Source organism: Vulpes vulpes, chromosome 13 (assembly GCF_048418805.1).
Source record: "Vulpes vulpes isolate BD-2025 chromosome 13, VulVul3, whole genome shotgun sequence".
NCBI lineage: Eukaryota > Metazoa > Chordata > Mammalia > Carnivora > Canidae > Vulpes > Vulpes vulpes.
The window spans coordinates 117,914,814-117,932,752 of NC_132792.1; the positions used below are offsets into that span (position 1 = coordinate 117,914,814).

Sequence of the window (17,939 nt, forward strand, 5' to 3'; positions counted from 1 at the left end):
GCCCCTCCCCTCCGACAATGCCAAGGCCGCAGCGGGCACCGGCTGGGGCGCAGAGGCTGCTTGCCCAGGGCGCCACTCCCTCCCCGCGGGGCGCCGTCACGCGTGGGGAGGGATGCACAGTGCCCGCAGCCCCCACTCCCCCGCGCCCTCGGAGTCGGGGAGGGGCGTAGGAGCCGGAGCCAAGGCCTGGCGGCTCCCCTCCCCCTACCTCCCGGGGCACTGACCTGATTATAGCCCCTCCCGGGACCCCCCCTTCCTCAATCCCTTAAGTCCCACCTCACCCCCACCCGGCCTATCTTTAACCTCTCAGACCCTTCCCTCCCGACTGGGTGACTGCACCAAAGCCCCTCGTGGAGACCGAGAGCCCACGATGGGGGCGCTGGGTTCCCGGGCCACTGCGGACACTGCCCCTCCCCCTTTCCCTCCTCCAGGTTTCAGGCCAGCCCCTTGGCTCCGCCCCCTCCCTGGCGGAACGCGGGGCGGGACCCACTTGAGACGGGCGGGTGCGCAGCCCAATGGGCGGGCAGGGCGGCGGAGCGCAGGGGGCGGGGCGGGGCCGCCGCGGAGGGCTGGATGGGGGTCGGGGGTGGAGCCCGAGTTAAGGTGGACTGCTAGAGATAGGGGCTAGGGGAGAAAGAGGGAGAGGGAGGGGGAGAGGGACCGCGGCAGGTGGAGGGAGAAAGAGAGCGCAGGAGAGAAGGAGGGAAAACGAGGAGGGTGGCCAAGGCTGGGAGAGCAGAGTAGAAGCTCAGAGGAAGGGAGCGCCAGGGGAGGGAGGGACCCATCTGCGCCCCGCAGGGACTGGCTGGACCGAGGGGTTGAAGTTTATATCCTTATTGGGCGGAGGGAGGGGGACCTGGGGGGCGGGTGAAAAACCAGGAAGTGACAGAGGGTGTTGCTAAGGGTTGGGGGGGGAGTTTGGGGGGTGGCAGGGGGCGGGGGGAGGGAGGGGAGGGATGGGGGGAAAGCCAGCGGGAGGACAGGTGAGACAGCAGGACAGGTGAGGCGGGCCCTAAGGGGGGGGCGGGTGGGAGCCAGGTGAATGTACGGCTCTCGGCGGCCGAGGGGGGGGCGGGCGGCAGGAGGAGGCCGAGGGCTGCGGAGGAGGAGCCCCCCAGCAGAGAGCGGCGAGCGACTGACCGCGGCCTTCTGACTAGGACCGGAGCAGGGCCCCAAGCCCCCGGGCCGGCGGGGGACGCGCTTCTCTCCACACCCCGTGCTTCAGCGGCTCCGGCCAGCGGACCCGAAGGCGGAGAGGTGAGTGGACCCTACTTTTGTCCCCGGCTCGGGGTCCCCCGGACGCGAGACTACTGCAGTGTCCTTCGTCTGTCCTGTGAGTGGGACCCCCCCCCCACGCGCGCACACACGCATGCAGACCCGACTCCCACCACTCCTCTTCCCGGCGCCTTCCCCGCACCCCGCGTCTTTGGAGTCGATTTTAAGTGCGAGGAAAGGTGGGCGGAGGGGCCCCCAGAAACTTTCTCTGCACTTTTGGGACCAGACCGACCGGCGGCTCCGGGATGGAGAGAGGGTGAGGCGGCGCCGAGCGCTCCCCCGTCTCCTTTGGGACTTGCGGGGAGACCCCCGATCCGCCCGGGCTGAGGGAATGGAAACGCTGACGGACTCTAACTGGGACAAGGCGCCCTCCCCCGCGCCCCCTGGCGCGGTGGGCTGGACCTGGGCCAGGGGCGCGGGGGGCGGGGGGAGCGCAGGAGGCGCCGCGGCCCGGGGTGGGGGGGGAAGTTACCGGCTGGACTATTCGGTTTCCTGCGCCTCCGGAGCCGCGCTCCGTGTCCAGTAGTGGGGCTCGCCCTCGGTCCCGGTCCCTTCTCGCGGGCGCCGGTTCCGCCGCCACCCTCCCCGGGCCGGAGCAAGGGCGAGGGGCCGGGAGGACTTCTACACCACCACCCCCGCCCCCCCGCCGGCGCCCGCGCACCTGCCCCTCCAGAGTGGGGGTCGCTACTGTTTAGTCGTGGAAGCTACTGGGAGCGCCGCTGGCACAGGGCTGCCATTCAAAGGGGTGGGGGGGCTGCTTTCCATTCCCAGCCTTCGCTCTCTCCTCCCACCCCACCCCAAGTAAGAGAGCGACGTGTCCCGGCCAGAGCGGGGCGGGGGGGGGGGCAGGAGTGGGGGGGCGGCGTGGGCAGCGGGTTGTGCCCGGACACGTGCCTGCCCAGGCGCCCCGGCCCTGCTGCTGTTTGGAGAGAGGGCGGGTCCCCTGCCCCCCGCCCCGCACAACCCCCACGTATCAAAGGGCGGCTGAGACGTGGTGAGACCTCGGGGCGCCCTGGGGGGGGGCGGGGAGCCTGGGTCCGGAGCAGGGGAGGGGCAGAGGCGCGGGTGCTAGCTGACCCACAGGAAACGAGCGCTGCTGACCTAGTTTGGGACACCGGAAGTGGGTGCCGAGGAGAGGGGGAGACCAGCAGGCTGTCCTGGCTTCCGGGCCAGGTGGAGGGCGTTCTTGAACTGACCCCCGCCCCAACGCCTTGCAGACCCCTAGTTGCAGCTGAGAATAGGAGTGAGTCAGCGTAGCGACTCCCCCTTCCCCCAACTTATCCCTGGAGGAGGGAGGCAGCTCCTGGGGGGGGGGAGCCAGACCCAGCAGTGAGGGGTTAAACCAGGATGGGGACTCACTGTTCCCTGAGGGTGTCTGTGCTGTGGAGGGTGAGGCCTGGAGGATTATGGGGTTGCCTCCTGCTCCCCCGCCACACACCAACTGGTTTGGTCACCCCTGTACCTGCCTGGCACTGCTAGCAGAGCTGGCATGGGGTGGGCATTGGGTTGTGGGGGAGAGTGGGCGCCTGGAGGGCCATGCAAGGCCCAGGAGGGCCAAATTTGTGACTGCGCCTGGGCAGCACTCATTGCGCCTTGCCTGTGGTGACTGGGGAGAAGGGCAGGGGGCTCCCCCCGGAGTAGCTGATGAAACAAGAAGAAATCTCTGTCACTGCGTCCTGGCCCCGGCCCCCGGGACCCCAGCTCCCCCAGCGTGCTTCTGTTACATGGTTGCTGCAGGCACGATGCAGCCTGCTGGCACCCCCAGGCACTATCCCCTCCCTTGGGTACCACACCCCCCAGCCTTAGCACAGGGGTCAGAAAGGGGTCACTGTCCTCCAGAGGGGCTCTGGGGAGGGAGGAAGGCAGTGCCCACCAGGCTCAGGTGTCAGGCCAGAGGTCTGCTCTCCCAGGGCACTCTCATCACCACACAGCTCTGGCTGATATGGACCCTAGTGCTGGGAGACAGGTGTTGACCTCTTCCCCCTTCCCCGTGGTGCCCCCTGGCACCCAGGGCCCCCAGCTCCTCCTTGGCCTCATGCCCGACCCGGGAGGGTGCGGCGGGCAGCGGGGGCTGGGCTAACAATGCACCATCGGGCCCTTTGTGTGCTTGCACTTGGCACCCTGGGGGAGGGTGGGGGAGGGGGCCAGCGGGCATGGGGGGTGGAGCGCCTCTCGGGTGGGGACAGTGAAGGCTGGGGGAGAGCAGCAGAGAATGAAAGCAGGTGGGGAGGAAAGGGAAGTAGGTCAGATAGGGTGCTGGCCCCCCATTCCCAGCCAAGGCTGAGAGAACGAGCCCCTGATCCTATGGCCTCCCAGATGGCACCATGCTGCCTGGGGCACTGCCTATGACTGGTCATCTGGGGTCAGAAGTCACTGCTCAGGGGACCACTCAAATGCAGTAAGTCTGGCCTGGTACTGCCCCCTTCTTGGTGGCTGAGAGACCCAGTTCTAGTCCAAGGCCAAGGCCCTAAGATGGGCAGTCACTGGGCTCTGGACATAGTACTGCCCTCCGACAGGAGCCTCTGATTCTGCTTCGGGGCTTCCTGCCTCTGGCCTACTTGGTTCCGTGACCTTCTGAGAGTTGAGACTCTCCTGCCACCAAGCCTTGGGGCCTATGGCTGTTTTGGCCCAGGGCTGAAGAGGAGAATGGGGGTAGGAAGGTGGGGACAGGAGACGGATAGGACCCTGGCATGGGGTGTGCCCTCTCGAGCCTCTTCCCCCCTCCTTCTGCTGAGTAAACTCGTGAGTAAACTTGACGTTTTGCCCGGACAGTTTGAAGTTGCCTTGCTGCCCCCCCACCCCCAGTCCTGCCAACGCACAGGCGGCCAAGCGCCAAGGCGGGCCTGGGGGGCTGGGGGAAAGGGGTTAGAGCTACTGTCGTCCACTATCAAGGGCTTTGGAGGGGCGAGGAAGACCCCCACCCCCTCCAAGCACACCCCGTCATACTCAGGTCTTGGCAGGAGTCTCAGTTGGGGCCTGTAAGCATCTGTCTCAGAGCCTTGGGAAGCCTAGGGAAAGTTGCTTCAAAACACAGCCTCTGCCCACTTCTGACCTCCACACACCCCACCCCACCCCCCTCCAAGGAAAGGCACTCAGTGCTGTCTGGGCTGCCGAGTTGTGGCCTCTAATGTTCACAGGCTCCCTGGCCAAGGGAGAGCTACCTTTAACACATTCCACACGGAGACCAAAGAGGGCTGCCCTCTTCACTGCACCCCTGCCCCTCTGTAGGGCTGGGTGGGAGGCTGGTGCCTGTGGCTATGTCATTCTGTCTTCCCTGAGGCCTCCAGATGCCATGGCCTTGGCCCTGAAGGTAGCACCCTCCTCTGTGGGCATAATTCCTTGACCTCACACCTGGGCCTAACCCCTGCCTACCTCCCTCCAGCACGTGGCCCACTAGGCCTGGCCTGACCTCTCCCTACCACCTCTTCCTCTGCCTGCTAGTGTCCCGGAGCCAAGCCAGCAAGTACCTGTGCCAGATCCAGGGGCCGAAGGGGCCCCGGGACCCCAACAAACGCACTGATCTGCCACCAGTTGGCATCCCTAATTCCTCTTATGCCTTCCCAGTCCCTGCCAGGCTTCAGAGTACGGCTCTACCAGGCCTTTGCTTTCGACCTCATGTCTCTGGCTTCAGTTTCCTTCCTGTTTCCACCCCCCTACACCCCTCCCCACCCGTATGCCCCTTTCAACAGACATCCTCTCCTCCTTCCTTCCTCCTTTCCTCCCCTTTGCCTGGGAGAAGGGGTCCTCTCCCCCTCCACCGTGGACCTCTTAGCTTTTTACCTCTTCTAAACGCAGTCCCCTTGGAGATTTCTGAACAAATCTACTGCTCTGCCCTCCCCACCCCATCAGCAGGGCTCTAGGGAGAACACAGGACTTCTCTTGGGAACTACAACTCCCAGGGTACATGCAGAACAATTGTAGTGCATACTGGGAGTTGTAGTCCTCCTTGCTCTCTCAATAGGGTTAAGTCTGGAAACATTGCTGGATGGGATTGGATGAATTGGGACATGGGTACCTTCTGCATCTCACCCCAGTCCCCACCTTGTTCTCACCATCCTGTGTCCATGCGACACCAGGTACTCATGCCCACCCGCCTTCTTCTCTGCTAGGACATGCTACCATTCTTACCTTAGAGCCCCACCCAAGAGATGCCCCCACCCTACCCTGCTGCCCCTGGCAGGAGTAAAATGGAGGGGCCCCATGAACCCCTTCCCTGCCCTCTAGGCTGGTTCCCTGCCTTTATGGCGATCAAAGGGCAGAGAGCAGCCCCACCCCAGGCCCTCACAGGCTACAGGCACCAGGGCTCTCAGGAATCTTGGGGACTTTGGTGCCCAAGCAAATGCTGAGGCAGAGGGAATGCTAGGAGGCTGGCACCCACCTTGGGGAATGGAGCTTTCAGTAAGTGCTTCCTGGGCTGGCCATCGTCTTCTGGGCTCTCTGTATAGGCCCTGACTTGTGTGCAGCCTCCTGAGGAGATGGCTCAGAACAGTGTCTTGGGCCTTCTCTGTAGGACCTGGGACTGGACCCGCCTGACTGGCACCACGACACAGGGGTAACCCTCCCCCACCCCAGGCCAACAGTTGGCATGGGGCGCTAGGAGCAGGAGGGTAGGAGGGAGAGGAGGGCAGGACTGCCAGCATCCTGGTGGGTAGGTGCCAACCGGGCCGGGAGCTGGTGAGGGGCAGCAGGCCAGCGGCGTAGAGCCAGCAGCTGTTGGGGGGAAAGGGGAGGAGATGTTTTAGGGGGCATTTCAATGGTCCTCCTCAACCCAGGAGGACTTGGACTGGCCTCGTGTCTAGGGCACGTTGGGCACCTCTCATTCCAGGAATAAGAGACCCTAGGAGGTGTTTCAGTGGAACTTCATGGCCCACCCATCTCTGGGCTCAGAGCCCTCCTGAGTTGCCCCTCAGGCCCAGGCGGGTCCCACCCAACCGGCCAGGGTGGCAGCAGCTTGCGCAAGGGGTGGGGCCAGGCTTCCCAGCAAATGCCCCCTCCTGGCTCCTTCCTCTTTCCGTGCCCACAGCTCCCCCCCATCTGTCCACCCCTCTCGGGCCAGCTCCATCCCCTTGATCCCCCTGGCCATTGGGGGCTGGCACAAGGGCTGCCCCCTGGCCTGGTTGGCAGGGGCTGGCGCCCGGGCAAGGAACTGTGGTATGTGAGTGGGTTTGGGGTGAGGCATGGGGAGGGCGGGGTGCTGCCTTGCCCAGCCCCTGAGGGCCCCAGCCCAGTACAGGGTGGGGAGGATTTGGTCAGCTCCCAGGGGTCTCGGGGGCCCACAGGGGCCTGAAGGGCCTCCCTGTGGCCCCCTGTAGTGCCGTGTACTCCTGGGGGCAGGGGCCTGGGCACCTGTCACCCCTGGCACTGACTGTCCAAGGGCTCCCCTCCTCCCTCTTCTGGCCATGGCCACCTCCTGTCCCCTCCCCTCCCTTCTTCCTTCTCCTGGTCCCACCTCCAGCAGCCTCTCCCGTGGCTCCTCCTCACCTCTGTCCTCCTGGACTGTCCCAGCTCCTACCTTGCCTACGCTCACCTTTTTCCCCTTTCAGGACTGAGTGAGGACGAGCGGGGGTGGGTACAGCTGGGGCTTCGGGCACCACAGGCAAAACTTTAGGCCCTCTCCCACGCTGCCAGCCCTCTGGTAACCCCTCCCTCCCAGCTTGGGGGAGGGGGACAGCACCCAGAGGGTTAAGGCTGAAGGGGGGAGGGGCTGGGCCAGGTCGTGGGCGGCCCCTTTGAAGGAGGGAGCTGGAGCGGGGAACAGCCACCCCACCTCCCCCCCCCCCAGCCCGCCCTCCCCCACCCTCCCAACCTGCTCCCCCCAGGGGCCAAGAGGAGTTGCCGGCAAGGCCCCTCCGCGTTCAGGTGAGTAGGCCCTGCTCTGCCTTGGGAGAACAGGCCTCAGGGGAGGCTTGGAGGCCTAGCATTGGCCAAGGGTCAGAGAGGGACTGCAAAACAAGCCAGGAAGAGGGTGTCCAAGCTTCCCCCTGGGGAAGGTTTAGGGAGCTGAGGGTCCGGAGAGCTGGAGTGTGTGGAAGCTTCAGGACTCAGGGGACCCAGAGGGCAGGGGAGCAGAAGGAGCTGACAGGAGCTGAGGGATTGCTGGGCCAGGACAGGAGGCTGGACAGGCTGGCAGGGAGCCGGGCTCTGGGGATCGGGCTGGGGTGTCCTCTGGGGCTGGGGGGCTCAGGTTTCTGTCCGCGGCTTGGCGGGTGTGGGGTTACCAGCCAGCTCGGTTACCCAGCCTGAGACGCTAGGCTGGGGGGAGGGGGTGGGCACCGGGCAGACCCTGGCACCTTGTGCCGGCTCCTCTGGCCTACGGGAAGCCGGCACTGCCCAGGCAGATCCCGCTGGGAGCCCTAATGTCCAGGGTCTGTCCAGGTGCATTGTCGCCTGGCCCAGGGTGGGTGCCCTCTGGGGAAAGCCCAGCGGCTCCAGGGCTGGAAATTCTGACGGGCAGAGAGGCCTGGGTTGTCCCCCCACCCCACCCCACATCCGCTCTCTCCGCACTGCCCCCACCCCCGCCACCCATCCTCCCCAGCTGGCCCCCAAATTTTGATCCTGTGCTTCTTCCAGAAGGGTGGCATGGGTGTGCTGAATGTGGCCATCCCATGGCAAGACCAGGGCTCGAAAGGCAGGCCTGGCTCCTTGATCTGATTCCTTGGGCCTCTCTCTCTGCCTGCCTGCCCACCCGCCTGGGGAGAAGGGAAGGGATGTTCCGAGCAGGGTGGAATGGAGGAAGCGGGAGAGGCTGGAGTCTAGACCTGAAGAAAAAGAAAGGAGAGGGCGAGGTGGCTCCTGGGGGCCATGAGCCACAGACTACTAGAGCGGAGGCCAGAGGCTGGAGGCTGGCCGAGGCTGAAGGAAGGGAAGCATAGGATGTCTGGTGGAGAGGGGACAGGGAGAGGAGGTCAAGGAATGGGGGGACTGTGGGCAGGAGTCCCCAAGGGGTAAGGGGCAAGGCTGGGGAAGGGAAGTGGCCCATGCCCTCCTCTACCACCTCCCCCCCACCCCAGTGTGGCCCGCTGGCCACTCGAGGGCGGGTGTCAGGGAGAGGAAACATGCAGGGGCACTGAGATCTCCTTCATCTTGGGGAGCACTGGAGAGTACTGAGGAGCATCAGGAATTGGGGATTTTCAGGGAGGAGAGGCTTAACCCCCACAGCACCGGGAAGCAGCCAACTCCCCTGCCCTCCTTCCCCCTTCGTGGCTTGCGGTCTCCCTTCCCCGCCTGGCCCCCAGGAAGTGTGAGTGCTGGGGGTGGTGAGGTTAGGAGGGGGAAGCGGTGTGTGGGGGATGGGTAGGCCACGCACTGGCCCAGAGGGGCTGGGGTGCGGAGAGGGGCTGGGGTGCAGATAGAGGGCGTGTCCAGGCCCTACATCTTTGGCCAGGGGGCTTCGCCTTCCATGCCCGCCTTCCATGCCCACCCACGTAGTCCTCCAGGGGACTCCGTCAGCCCCTCGTCCGGCCTTCCCAACTGGGTAGTCCAGATGGCCCTAGCCCCTGGGCTCCAGGGGCCCTGGGAAGGGTAGGAGAAGCTGAGGAGCTAGGATTCCTGGGTCCCTGAGGACTTTGGACCGGCTGCCCTACTTCCCCACCCCCTGGTCCAGCCACAGGCCAAAACCCTGGCTGCGTGCAAACTTAGCTCCAAAAAAACAGGAAGAGAACCTGAGGCTGGAGTTGGGGTGGGGGTGGGGGGCAGAAAGGAGAAAGAAGTAAGAGAGAGGGTAGCTAGCCAAGGTGGGGGGTGGGCACCAGGCCATGCCCCGGGCCTCCATCACCCTGGAGGAGGATGTCACAGCCAGACCTCACCCTCCCTCCGCAGAGCTGCTGCACCTGGAGAAGGAGAAGCCCTTGGTGGGATTGGGGGGGGGGGGGTCTGTGTGCCTGCATCTCAGCCCCATATCTATTTTCTCTACTGCTAATCCTGGTTCCGCCCGCTGCCCCCCACACTAAGCCTCACTCCCCTAATCCCCAGGGTGTGGGGAAGGGGGGCCAGCCTCACTCATCTGCCCCTTGGGGGCTATGTCCCTGCTCTCCGGCTGCTTGAAGCCTCTGCATCTGGGGTGCTGGTGCCCCCAGCCCTCACTGGACACTGCCTGAGGTCAGCCCCTGGAAAAAGAGCTCCAGACCCTTCCTTTCCAAGTCAGGCCCAGTGTGCTCCACAGTGCTGGACACACCCTGGCAGGTGCCCTAGGGCACTGAGGTACACCATAGGAGTTCCCACCTTGGCCCCCCTCCTACCTTTCTCACCCCTAAGTCTTCCCCCCACCAAAGATGGGGCAGGCTTGACTCAGGGCCCAGTTTCAAGAGAGCTGCCCACCTGCTTGGCCGGTCTAGCAGGCCTGACAGTGAGGGGAGCCTGGGGGGGTGGCAGGAAAGGGGGAGCGATGGGGTGGGGCCCCCAGTTCTTCCCCCTACCAGGCAAACAGACCTTGCCTGGTTCCCTGGCACAAGCTGCCCCCCCAACCACCACACACACCCATGCCCACAAGGCCTTAGCAAGAGGGGGCATGCCAGGCTGGGTGGGGATGGGCCGCCCTCATGGGGCGTCAGGGGGCTGGGCACTCTGGGATGCAGATGTGGGAAGGGTGCCCAAGGTGGGGTGGGCATCCTGGCACTGGTGCCCCACCCCACCCCCAGATGATGGGACCAGGAGGAGTGCCCCCTTGGCCTGGTTGGCACCAGCATCATTTCCAGACAGCACCTCAGTTGGCATGGGCGCTGGAGCCCTGGGTAAGAGTTGGGGGAGTTTCCCAGAAGCTAGAGAACCTCACAAATACCTCTCCTTCCTACGTGTGTCCTGTGCTTCTCCCCTCCTTCCTTGCTACCTCGTGGCCATGGGCACTGGAGTTGGGCCTAAGGGGTTAAACACCCACCCTTGCCCAAGCCCTGTGTGAGTTGCGTGGTGAACCAGCCTGAGCCTGTGACCTGACAGCCAGGTCAGCCAATCAGCACCCTGCCACACCAAGTTGCCGCGGAGACCAGCCCTGGGGTGGGAGAAAGGAGGCGGGCTTAGCAGCAGGAATGGGTGGGGTGGGGAGGGAAGGAGGGAGAGGGATGGGGCAAGCCACGTGCCTGCGGGTGCCCAGCTCCAGGCCAATGGACAGCGAGGACAGCCCCACCCATCCCCTTAGGGAGGGCCAGGACCTGCCTAGGCCCAGGAGGGTGCCCACTGCTGCTGCCCACCCGGTTTTTGTTTGCTCCCAAGACCTGGGCCTTTGGCCACTTGTTCTGTTTGTAAAGTGCGGGCAGGAGAGCCAAAGGGAACTAGGATCACTCCTGGGAGAGAAGTGATATAGGGACTGCAGGTGGGAGCAAGCGGTGGTGCTGGGAGCACCTGGGGGCACCTGTCAGGAAAAGGGAGACATGTGGGTGCTGCTCCCTAGTCCCCTCCCCCACACACACCCAGCAGGAGCCCCCATGTCCCACTGAAGGTGACTGGCTTGGAGGCAGGCAGAGACAATGCCATTCTTGTACTTCAAAGACGAAAGCTGTGGCCCTTGACTCCTCCAGCTCCCTGAAAAAAACCTTTTCCCCTCAGGGCTGAGCAGTTTTGGGGAGCGTCAAAGACACTGACTAGGGTCAGTGGGACTCTCCCTAAGGACCCATGTAGGTCAGCCTTTAATATTACAGAGGAGGAAGGTGGCCTCCTGGGGTAAGGAAGTCACTTATCCAAGGTCGCTTAGCCAGTAGTAAGCTGACTCTGGGGTGATTTGAGGGAGGGAGACCCAGCTGTCCCAAAGCAGGTTCTCAGTAGAGGCCATCTGCGCTGGTGTGGAATCTGCCCCTGGGCGAGGCCTTGTCTCTCCCTCCCAAGGCCAAAATGTTTATTGGGCCCCTACTGCATGTTAGCCCTTGTGCCCCACATGCTCTCATTCACCGTCACCACAGCCGTGGGGATTATCCCTTGCTATAGACCAGGTGCTGTAGACCAGGAACGAGGCTCAGAGATGAGATGGTATGTTTGAAGTCACAGGGAGTGCGGGCTCAAAGTTGAGCCTGGCTGGCTCCAGAGCCCAGCTCTTGCCCACCCTGGTCTGTCTCCACTGGCTCCAGACCCACCCACACAATGTTAGGGCTGAGGGGCTGAGCTCTTGGGACTTCCACTTCCATCCAACGCCTTGTACAGCTGAGGAGACCCTTGCACAGACAGAAGGGACTGGCTCAAGGTCATTCAGCAAGATAGCAGCAGACCTGGGACTCAAGCAGACCTCCTCACTCTACCAGCCTAGGGGGTGCTGTTTGGAGGGGCCAGTGAGTGCAAGGTGGGGGGCTCTCCCCACTAGCCAAGAATGGGGAGGGAGAGCTGGTGGTGGTAACTGTAGTGGGGAGGGCTGGAACTGGAGCTGGGCCTATTGGCAGTGGGGGATGGGGCGGGGATGATGCTTATCTGTGCGGGGCAGGAAGCACCCGAGCCAGCCAGCGACACCCCAGCAAAGGGTGGCTGCTCCTTGGCCCCCTGGGGGAGGGGAGGATGTGGGGGGGGAGAGACGCTGGGAGCTGTGTTTCCCTTTTGGCCTGGGGGGGGTTGGAATCTAAAAGGGGAGATGAACTTTTAGTAGGTGGGGGAGGGGAGAAGGAGGAGGGTGAAGGTGAAGCGCTGGGAAGCTGCCTGGTGAGTCTGCATAGCCTCTTACAGAGCACCAGACCCTACAGTGAAAGTACCTGACCCATGCCTGGAGCAGACCTAGGTCCAGTGTGAATCCCAGCTCTTGTCCTTGGCCTCTCTGGCTGTGGGGAGGCTCCAGCATGGACTGTCACCCTACTCACAGACAATTGAGCCCTGAGGCCTTCAGCCACCTCAGGAAGCCTGGGCCAGGACCCTGGTACCCACCTCCCTGCCCAGTACTCCCTGCAAAGGCATGGGGAGTGGGTCTCTAGCAAAGGCTCAGCTCCCTGGGGGCCCTCCCAGCACAGAGGCAGGCAGGACCACAGTGGGAAACAGCCTCTGGGCCCGGGACCCAGAGACCAGGGTCTGGGGTCTAGGTCTGAGCACTGTTCAGCACTTAACTTTGGCCGGACACTTCCTCTGTCTGCACTTCTGTCTGTGGAATGGATGCTAACCAGTCCCTCAGAGGGTTGTGGAAGGTAACCTGGCTACAAAGCACGTAGAAGACTGTCAGTAAGTGTTGGCTGACACCAGGGCTCCTTCCTGGGAGCTCTTAATCTCTTCCCCCCTCCACCCTGCAGGAAAAGATGGGGAGCCCCGAGGACGACCTAATCGGGATCCCGTTCCCAGACCACAGCAGTGAGCTCCTGAGCTGCCTCAATGAACAGCGCCAGCTGGGCCACCTCTGCGACCTCACCATCCGGACGCAGGGCCTTGAATACCGCACCCACCGTGCTGTGCTGGCCGCCTGCAGCCACTACTTCAAGAAGCTCTTCACTGAGGGCGGTGGCGGAGCCCTCATGGGGGCTGGGGGCGGCGGTACAGCCGCTGGGGGAGCAGGCACTGGCGTGTGCGAGCTGGACTTTGTGGGGCCGGAGGCGCTGGGTGCCCTGCTCGAGTTTGCCTACACGGCCACGCTGACCACCAGCAGCGCCAACATGCCCGCGGTGCTGCAGGCCGCACGGCTGCTGGAGATCCCGTGTGTGATCGCAGCCTGCATGGAGATCCTGCAGGGCAGTGGGCTAGAAGCTCCCAGCCCTGATGAGGATGACTGCGAGCGAGCCCGCCAGTACCTGGAGGCCTTCGCCACGGCCACAGCCTCGGGGGTGCCCAACGGTGAAGACAGCCCGCCGCAGGTGCCCCTCCCGCCCCCGCCCCCGCCCCTGCCCCGGCCAGTGGCCCGCCGCAGCCGCAAGCCCCGAAAAGCTTTCCTGCAGACCAAGGGGGCCCGGGCAAACCACTTAGTGCCCGAAGCCCCCACTGTGCCCGCCCCCCACCCCCTGACCTACGAGGAGGACGAGGTGGCTGGCAGAGTGGGCAGCAACACGGGCAGCGGGCTGGGGGAGAGCTACAGCCCCCCAGCAGGGACTGCTTCCCCCCCGGAGGGGCCCCTGACTTACGAGGCCTATGAGGGTGAGGAAGAAGAAGAGGAGCTGGTGTACCCTTCTGCCTATGGGATGGCACAGGGAGGTGGGCCCCCGCTGTCCCCCGAGGAGCTGGGCTCAGATGAGGATGCCATCGATCCTGACCTAATGGCCTACCTAAGCTCACTGCACCAGGACGCCCTGGCACCGGGCCTAGACGGCCAGGACAAGCTGGTGCGCAAACGCCGCTCCCAGATGCCCCAGGAGTGTCCAGTCTGCCACAAGATCATCCATGGGGCAGGGAAGCTGCCACGCCACATGAGGACCCACACGGGGGAGAAGCCCTTCGCCTGTGAAGTGTGTGGTGTCCGCTTCACCCGGTGAGCACCAGGGGAGAAGGGGCCAAGAGGGGACCAGGTTGGTCGGGAGGGAGAGAGGACTTATGAGACCCGAGCTGGGGAAGCAGGTGGTCTTGGAAGGCCTGGGGGGCCCAGGGGTCACCAGAGTGACCAGAGACACCAAAATTGGGAGTCTGGGAGAAAGAGGCAAGGGAGGTGGGTTTGGCACACAAAAACTTCAGTATTGGAGGCAGAGGAGAGGGTGGCCCTGCCAACGGAGACTGGGGAAGTCAACCAGGGCATCCTGCAGTAAGAGGTGAACAAATGGGCGGGGGTGGGGGAGCAGCAGGAATGGGACAAGACCTGGGAACCTGGCCAGTAAAGTGAGTGGGGTGGTCCCATCCTGACTTGCTCCCTTGCCCTTCCCCCTACCCCGGCCACCGGCCAGGAATGACAAGCTGAAGATCCACATGCGGAAGCACACGGGAGAGCGCCCCTACTCGTGCCCGCACTGCCCAGCCCGCTTCCTGCACAGCTATGACCTCAAGAACCACATGCACCTGCACACGGGGGACCGGCCCTATGAGTGCCACCTGTGCCACAAGGCTTTCGCCAAGGAGGACCACCTGCAGCGCCACCTCAAGGGCCAGAACTGCCTGGAGGTGCGCACCCGGAGGCGCCGCAAGGACGATGCGCCACCCCACTACCCTCCGCCCTCTGCCACCGCCCCCTCCCCTGCTGGCCTCGACCTCTCCAATGGCCACTTGGACACCTTCCGCCTCTCTCTGGCTCGATTCTGGGAGCAGTCAGCTCCGACTGGGCCCCCTGTCTCCACCCTGGGGCACCCTGATGAGGAGGAAGAGGAGGGGGCACCCAGTACGCCTCAGGCTGAAGGGGCCATGGAGTCCTCTTAAAGAGGGCAGAGCGGCCCGGCTGGAGCAGTGAGGCGCCCATGCCAAGCAGTGGGAGCATGCGGGACACAGAGCTGTGGTCAGGGCGCTGGGCCTCCCTGGCCTCAGAAATCCACCCCTTCCCCCCAGAGCCCTCATTCCAGTTCCAAGCTGCAAATGTTGTGGGGTCAGGCCCCCCAGATTGGGGTGATCTCCCGAGGAGTGATACGGGATAGTACCTATTTACAGCTCTATCATCAAGGTGGGGTCCCTGTACCCGACTGCTCCTGGGGAGTAGAAGCAATAATGTATTTCTGACTTGTGGTGTCCCTCTTCGGCTATGCGGGTTTCTAGGGGTTGGGGGGTTCGGGACCAAAGCCTCACCCCGCCCCCACGCCCCCAGGGGTTTTGGCTGTGTCGGGGGTGAAGGGCCGCCCCTCCCTTCCCTTCCGAGACCCCTCCTTCCTGGTTTCTGTTCTCTTTTCCTGGCAGTGAATTATGCAAAGGGGACCGGTGAAGGAAGGGTAGGTGGGGGAAGGCGAGGGAGAAGCTGGAAAGCCTGGGGGACTGGGCCCGCAGGAAGGAGCCCTCCTCGCCCCCCCACCTCACCCCTCCCCACCCCCCGCCGGGCTCCGAGCGCTGAGTCACGGGGTCCTGACGGAGAGGGGGCGGGGTGGCCTGAGCGGCTCGCCCGCCCCTGGGGGCAGCGGGAGGGGCCCGCTCCGCTCGGCTCCCCGCCCTGTCCCTGCCCTCCCCTCCCGCGTCCCCGGGCAGGGAATGTCTTGTTCCCGCCGCTCCCTCCCCGGGGCCAGAGGGCAGGGCGGGCCGGGTGGCTCCTGCCCTGCTCTCCTCCCGCCCAGGTGCGAGCCGCAGCCGCCGCCGGGCCGCCCCTGACTCACGCCGCCCCCGGGCTGGCGCGGCGCGGGCTGGGGGACGGGGTGAGGGGCGGAGGGGGCGAGGGCGGACGGGCGCCCCCTGGCGGCCACTCGGGCGAGCGGCGGGCGCCCCTCTGGGAAGCGCGGCCCTGGCCCGGCCCCCGGCCGTCCCTTGGGTCCCGGAGGGGAATCCGCCCCCCTCCCTTAGGACTGAGTACACCCCGGTTCTGTACATAGCCTCTTCTGTCGGTCTTGTTGAAATCTAGTTTCAGATTTTTAACTACCCAATTCTGCTGGGGGTGGGGGTATCTGCCCCCCTCCCTCGCTGGGTGCTGCCCCCCCCCTCCGTGGTGGCCTGGGCTCTGCCTTGCACTATCCCCCTCCCCGGCCTGGCGGCCCCTCCCCCTCCTTAGCAGGGGCAGGCTAAGGGGCCCGGTGCTCTCCCTTCCTCCCATGCACCCTCATGCCCATTTGCACAGCTGCCCAGGTGCCCCCAATAGTGAGGGGGGCGTCACAGGGAGGGGGTAGCGGGACCAGTCCCTGTATCTATTTAAAAAGTGATGATGTAATATATTGGGGTTGGGGGAGGTCCAGTTGCCCTGGGCCTCATCTTAGCATTTCAGGGGCTGGGGGAGCCTGGGGCTGGGGAGACCAGGGGCCTAGCCCCACAGAGTGAGGACAATGTGACCTCCCCCTCTCCCCTTGCGGCTTCTCCACTCAGTGCCTTAGGGGGAGAGGCGATTCCCCCCTCTCCTCTTCCCTCCTCTCCTCTGCCCCCACCTTGGGTGTAAGCGACAGGAAGAAATAATAATAATTTAAGATTCACAGTCGTGTCTGCCTTCGGTTCCTTTATTTCGGGGGTGGGTGGGAGGGATCAGGAGCAGGGAGATTAGAAGCTGAGAGGCTCGGCTCCTGAACTGGGAGCAGAGGATTTCTGAGGTCATCTGTGGGGCCAGGGGGCATGGGAATCCTGAGAGACTGGACCCCAGGTGGGCGCCACCTGTGTGTCCTCTGCCAACAGCCCTTCTCATCCAGGTCACTAGTAAGGACAGCGAGGGAGTGCTCTGTCAGCGAGGCTGTTTCCACAGGCACATCCCTGCCCTGCCCAGATCTGCCAGCCTCTGTGGCTCTCACAGACCCCCTCGGGGTACCGGCCCATGGCTGGAGATCCGCAGTTTTAGGCTGATGCCAAGGGACCTGTGGGCAGTCACTTGCTCAAGGTCACATGGCTAGTAAGGGCAGAACTGACAGTGACCTGGGTGGTACATCTACCTGCTCAGGGCTCAAGTTTCCCCACCACCCCACTTTTAACTTCAGTGAGCCCTTAGGAAGTTCTGAAAATAAAGCTTCACATCCCCTCCAACCTCTCAGCCCATCGAATCCTTGCGGCATTCACACCACATATGCCCACTGCAGTTGGTATGCAGGCTGCCCAAGTACCTGGCTGGTACATGGTATACGGCAAAGGCCCAGCTGCTGCACCCCCAGCCCCTGGAGGCAGCTGCCCCCCGCCCCCTGAAGCCACAGCTATCTCCCCAGACACCTGCCACACCACCTAGGGTGCCAGTACCAGACACTCATCATCACCCACCTCTCCAGGCTTTCCATCCTTGACCACTGTGGCTGTCAAGGCCTCTGCCTCTGTTCCTACTGGGACACCCCTTCAACCTTGGTTGCCCTCTGCATCTATCCCAGAATCTTCCCTAACCACAATCCGTTCTCTGTGTCCCTCCTGGCCACGAACCCTGCTCTAACGCTTCATCAAAACAGAGGCCATGGACTCCCCAGGGACTCCCCACTGGTGTCAGTCCCTCTCCTGCCCCCAGGCCAGTCCTATCATTCTTACTGAAGATACCTCAATTCTTTCCCCATCACATCCCTCCCCCGACCCACCCAGAAAAGCCTTCAGCCCTCGAGTCCTGTTCAAGAGATCACTTTTCCGGAAGAAAGCTGCATCTTGAGCATATAGGAGTCAGTCGTTACAGGTTGTGGTTCGTACATCATCTGAGGCTTGAGAGCCACCTGCCAATCCCTTCACCTCCAGACAGCTTCTTCTCACAGGACCAAGGACGAGTGCTGTCCACCCCCTCCCTCTGACCTCTTCCACTCCCAGCCCCTTCTCTGCTCTCTCAGCGGGGTTCCCCCCATCTCTCAGAGTTGAGGAAGGCTGCCAGACCAGAGCAGGCTCAGCTCTGCTCAGAGGAACACCGCTCCCCCCTGCGCAGGGGTCCCCTGGCCGCCTGGCCCTGGACCCCACCTCTGGGGCCCCTCTTTCACCTCTAAAGCCCAGCCCTCCCTCACTTCGGTAACCCTAAGCCCTTTTGCGCGCCTAGGGCAAGCTCTGCCTCTGCTATGCTGCACTAACTCCCTCCTCTCCATCAGCAAAGCTTCCTTTTTTAACACCAACAGTTCTATTTGCAAAGAGAGTGATCAAGCTTCTCGTGGCTGTGATACAGAGCCACATACTATTTCTTTCTGCATCTTCTCTACCTGTCAGCCTTCAACCCATTACAGTCTGGTCTGGGCTTTCCTGGGACCACGAGAAATGTTCCCACAGCCACTCCAGTGATGTCTCAGCCGCCAAATTCACTG

The 17,939-nt window shown here is 63.7% G+C and overlaps 1 protein-coding gene across 3 annotated transcripts; it reads left to right on the top strand.

Annotated features, from left to right (window-relative positions):
* Positions 1-931: 931 nt before the first annotated feature.
* Positions 932-14,792, top strand: ZBTB7B (zinc finger and BTB domain containing 7B). 3 transcript variants are annotated; one of them, XM_072732487.1, is made up of 4 exons: positions 932-1,000; positions 1,158-1,257; positions 12,462-13,624; positions 14,031-14,792. In XM_072732487.1, exons 1-4 carry the CDS (start codon positions 957-959, stop codon positions 14,494-14,496), a joined length of 1,773 nt encoding a protein of 590 aa, XP_072588588.1. In that variant the 5' UTR covers positions 932-956; the 3' UTR covers positions 14,497-14,792. The 3 variants fall into 3 exon arrangements, with proteins under 3 accessions (XP_072588588.1, XP_072588589.1, XP_072588590.1); XM_072732488.1 differs by having other exon boundaries at positions 955-983; XM_072732489.1 differs by lacking the exons at positions 932-1,000; positions 1,158-1,257 and adding an exon at positions 6,761-7,134.
* The last annotated feature ends 3,147 nt before the right edge of the window (positions 14,793-17,939 follow it).

What these genes read in the sequence shown, in the direction of transcription:
- ZBTB7B (XM_072732487.1), top strand. Translation starts at nt 957, where the DNA reads ATGGGGGGAAAGCCAGCGGGAGGACAGGTGAGACAGCAGGACAG. An exon ending in CAGGTGAGACAGCAGGACAG is followed by an intron (nt 1,001 to 1,157) that starts GTGAGGCGGGCC and finishes CCTTCTGACTAG; the next exon opens with GACCGGAGCAGGGCCCCAAG. An exon ending in TGTGGTGTCCGCTTCACCCG is followed by an intron (nt 13,625 to 14,030) that starts GTGAGCACCAGG and finishes GCCACCGGCCAG; the next exon opens with GAATGACAAGCTGAAGATCC.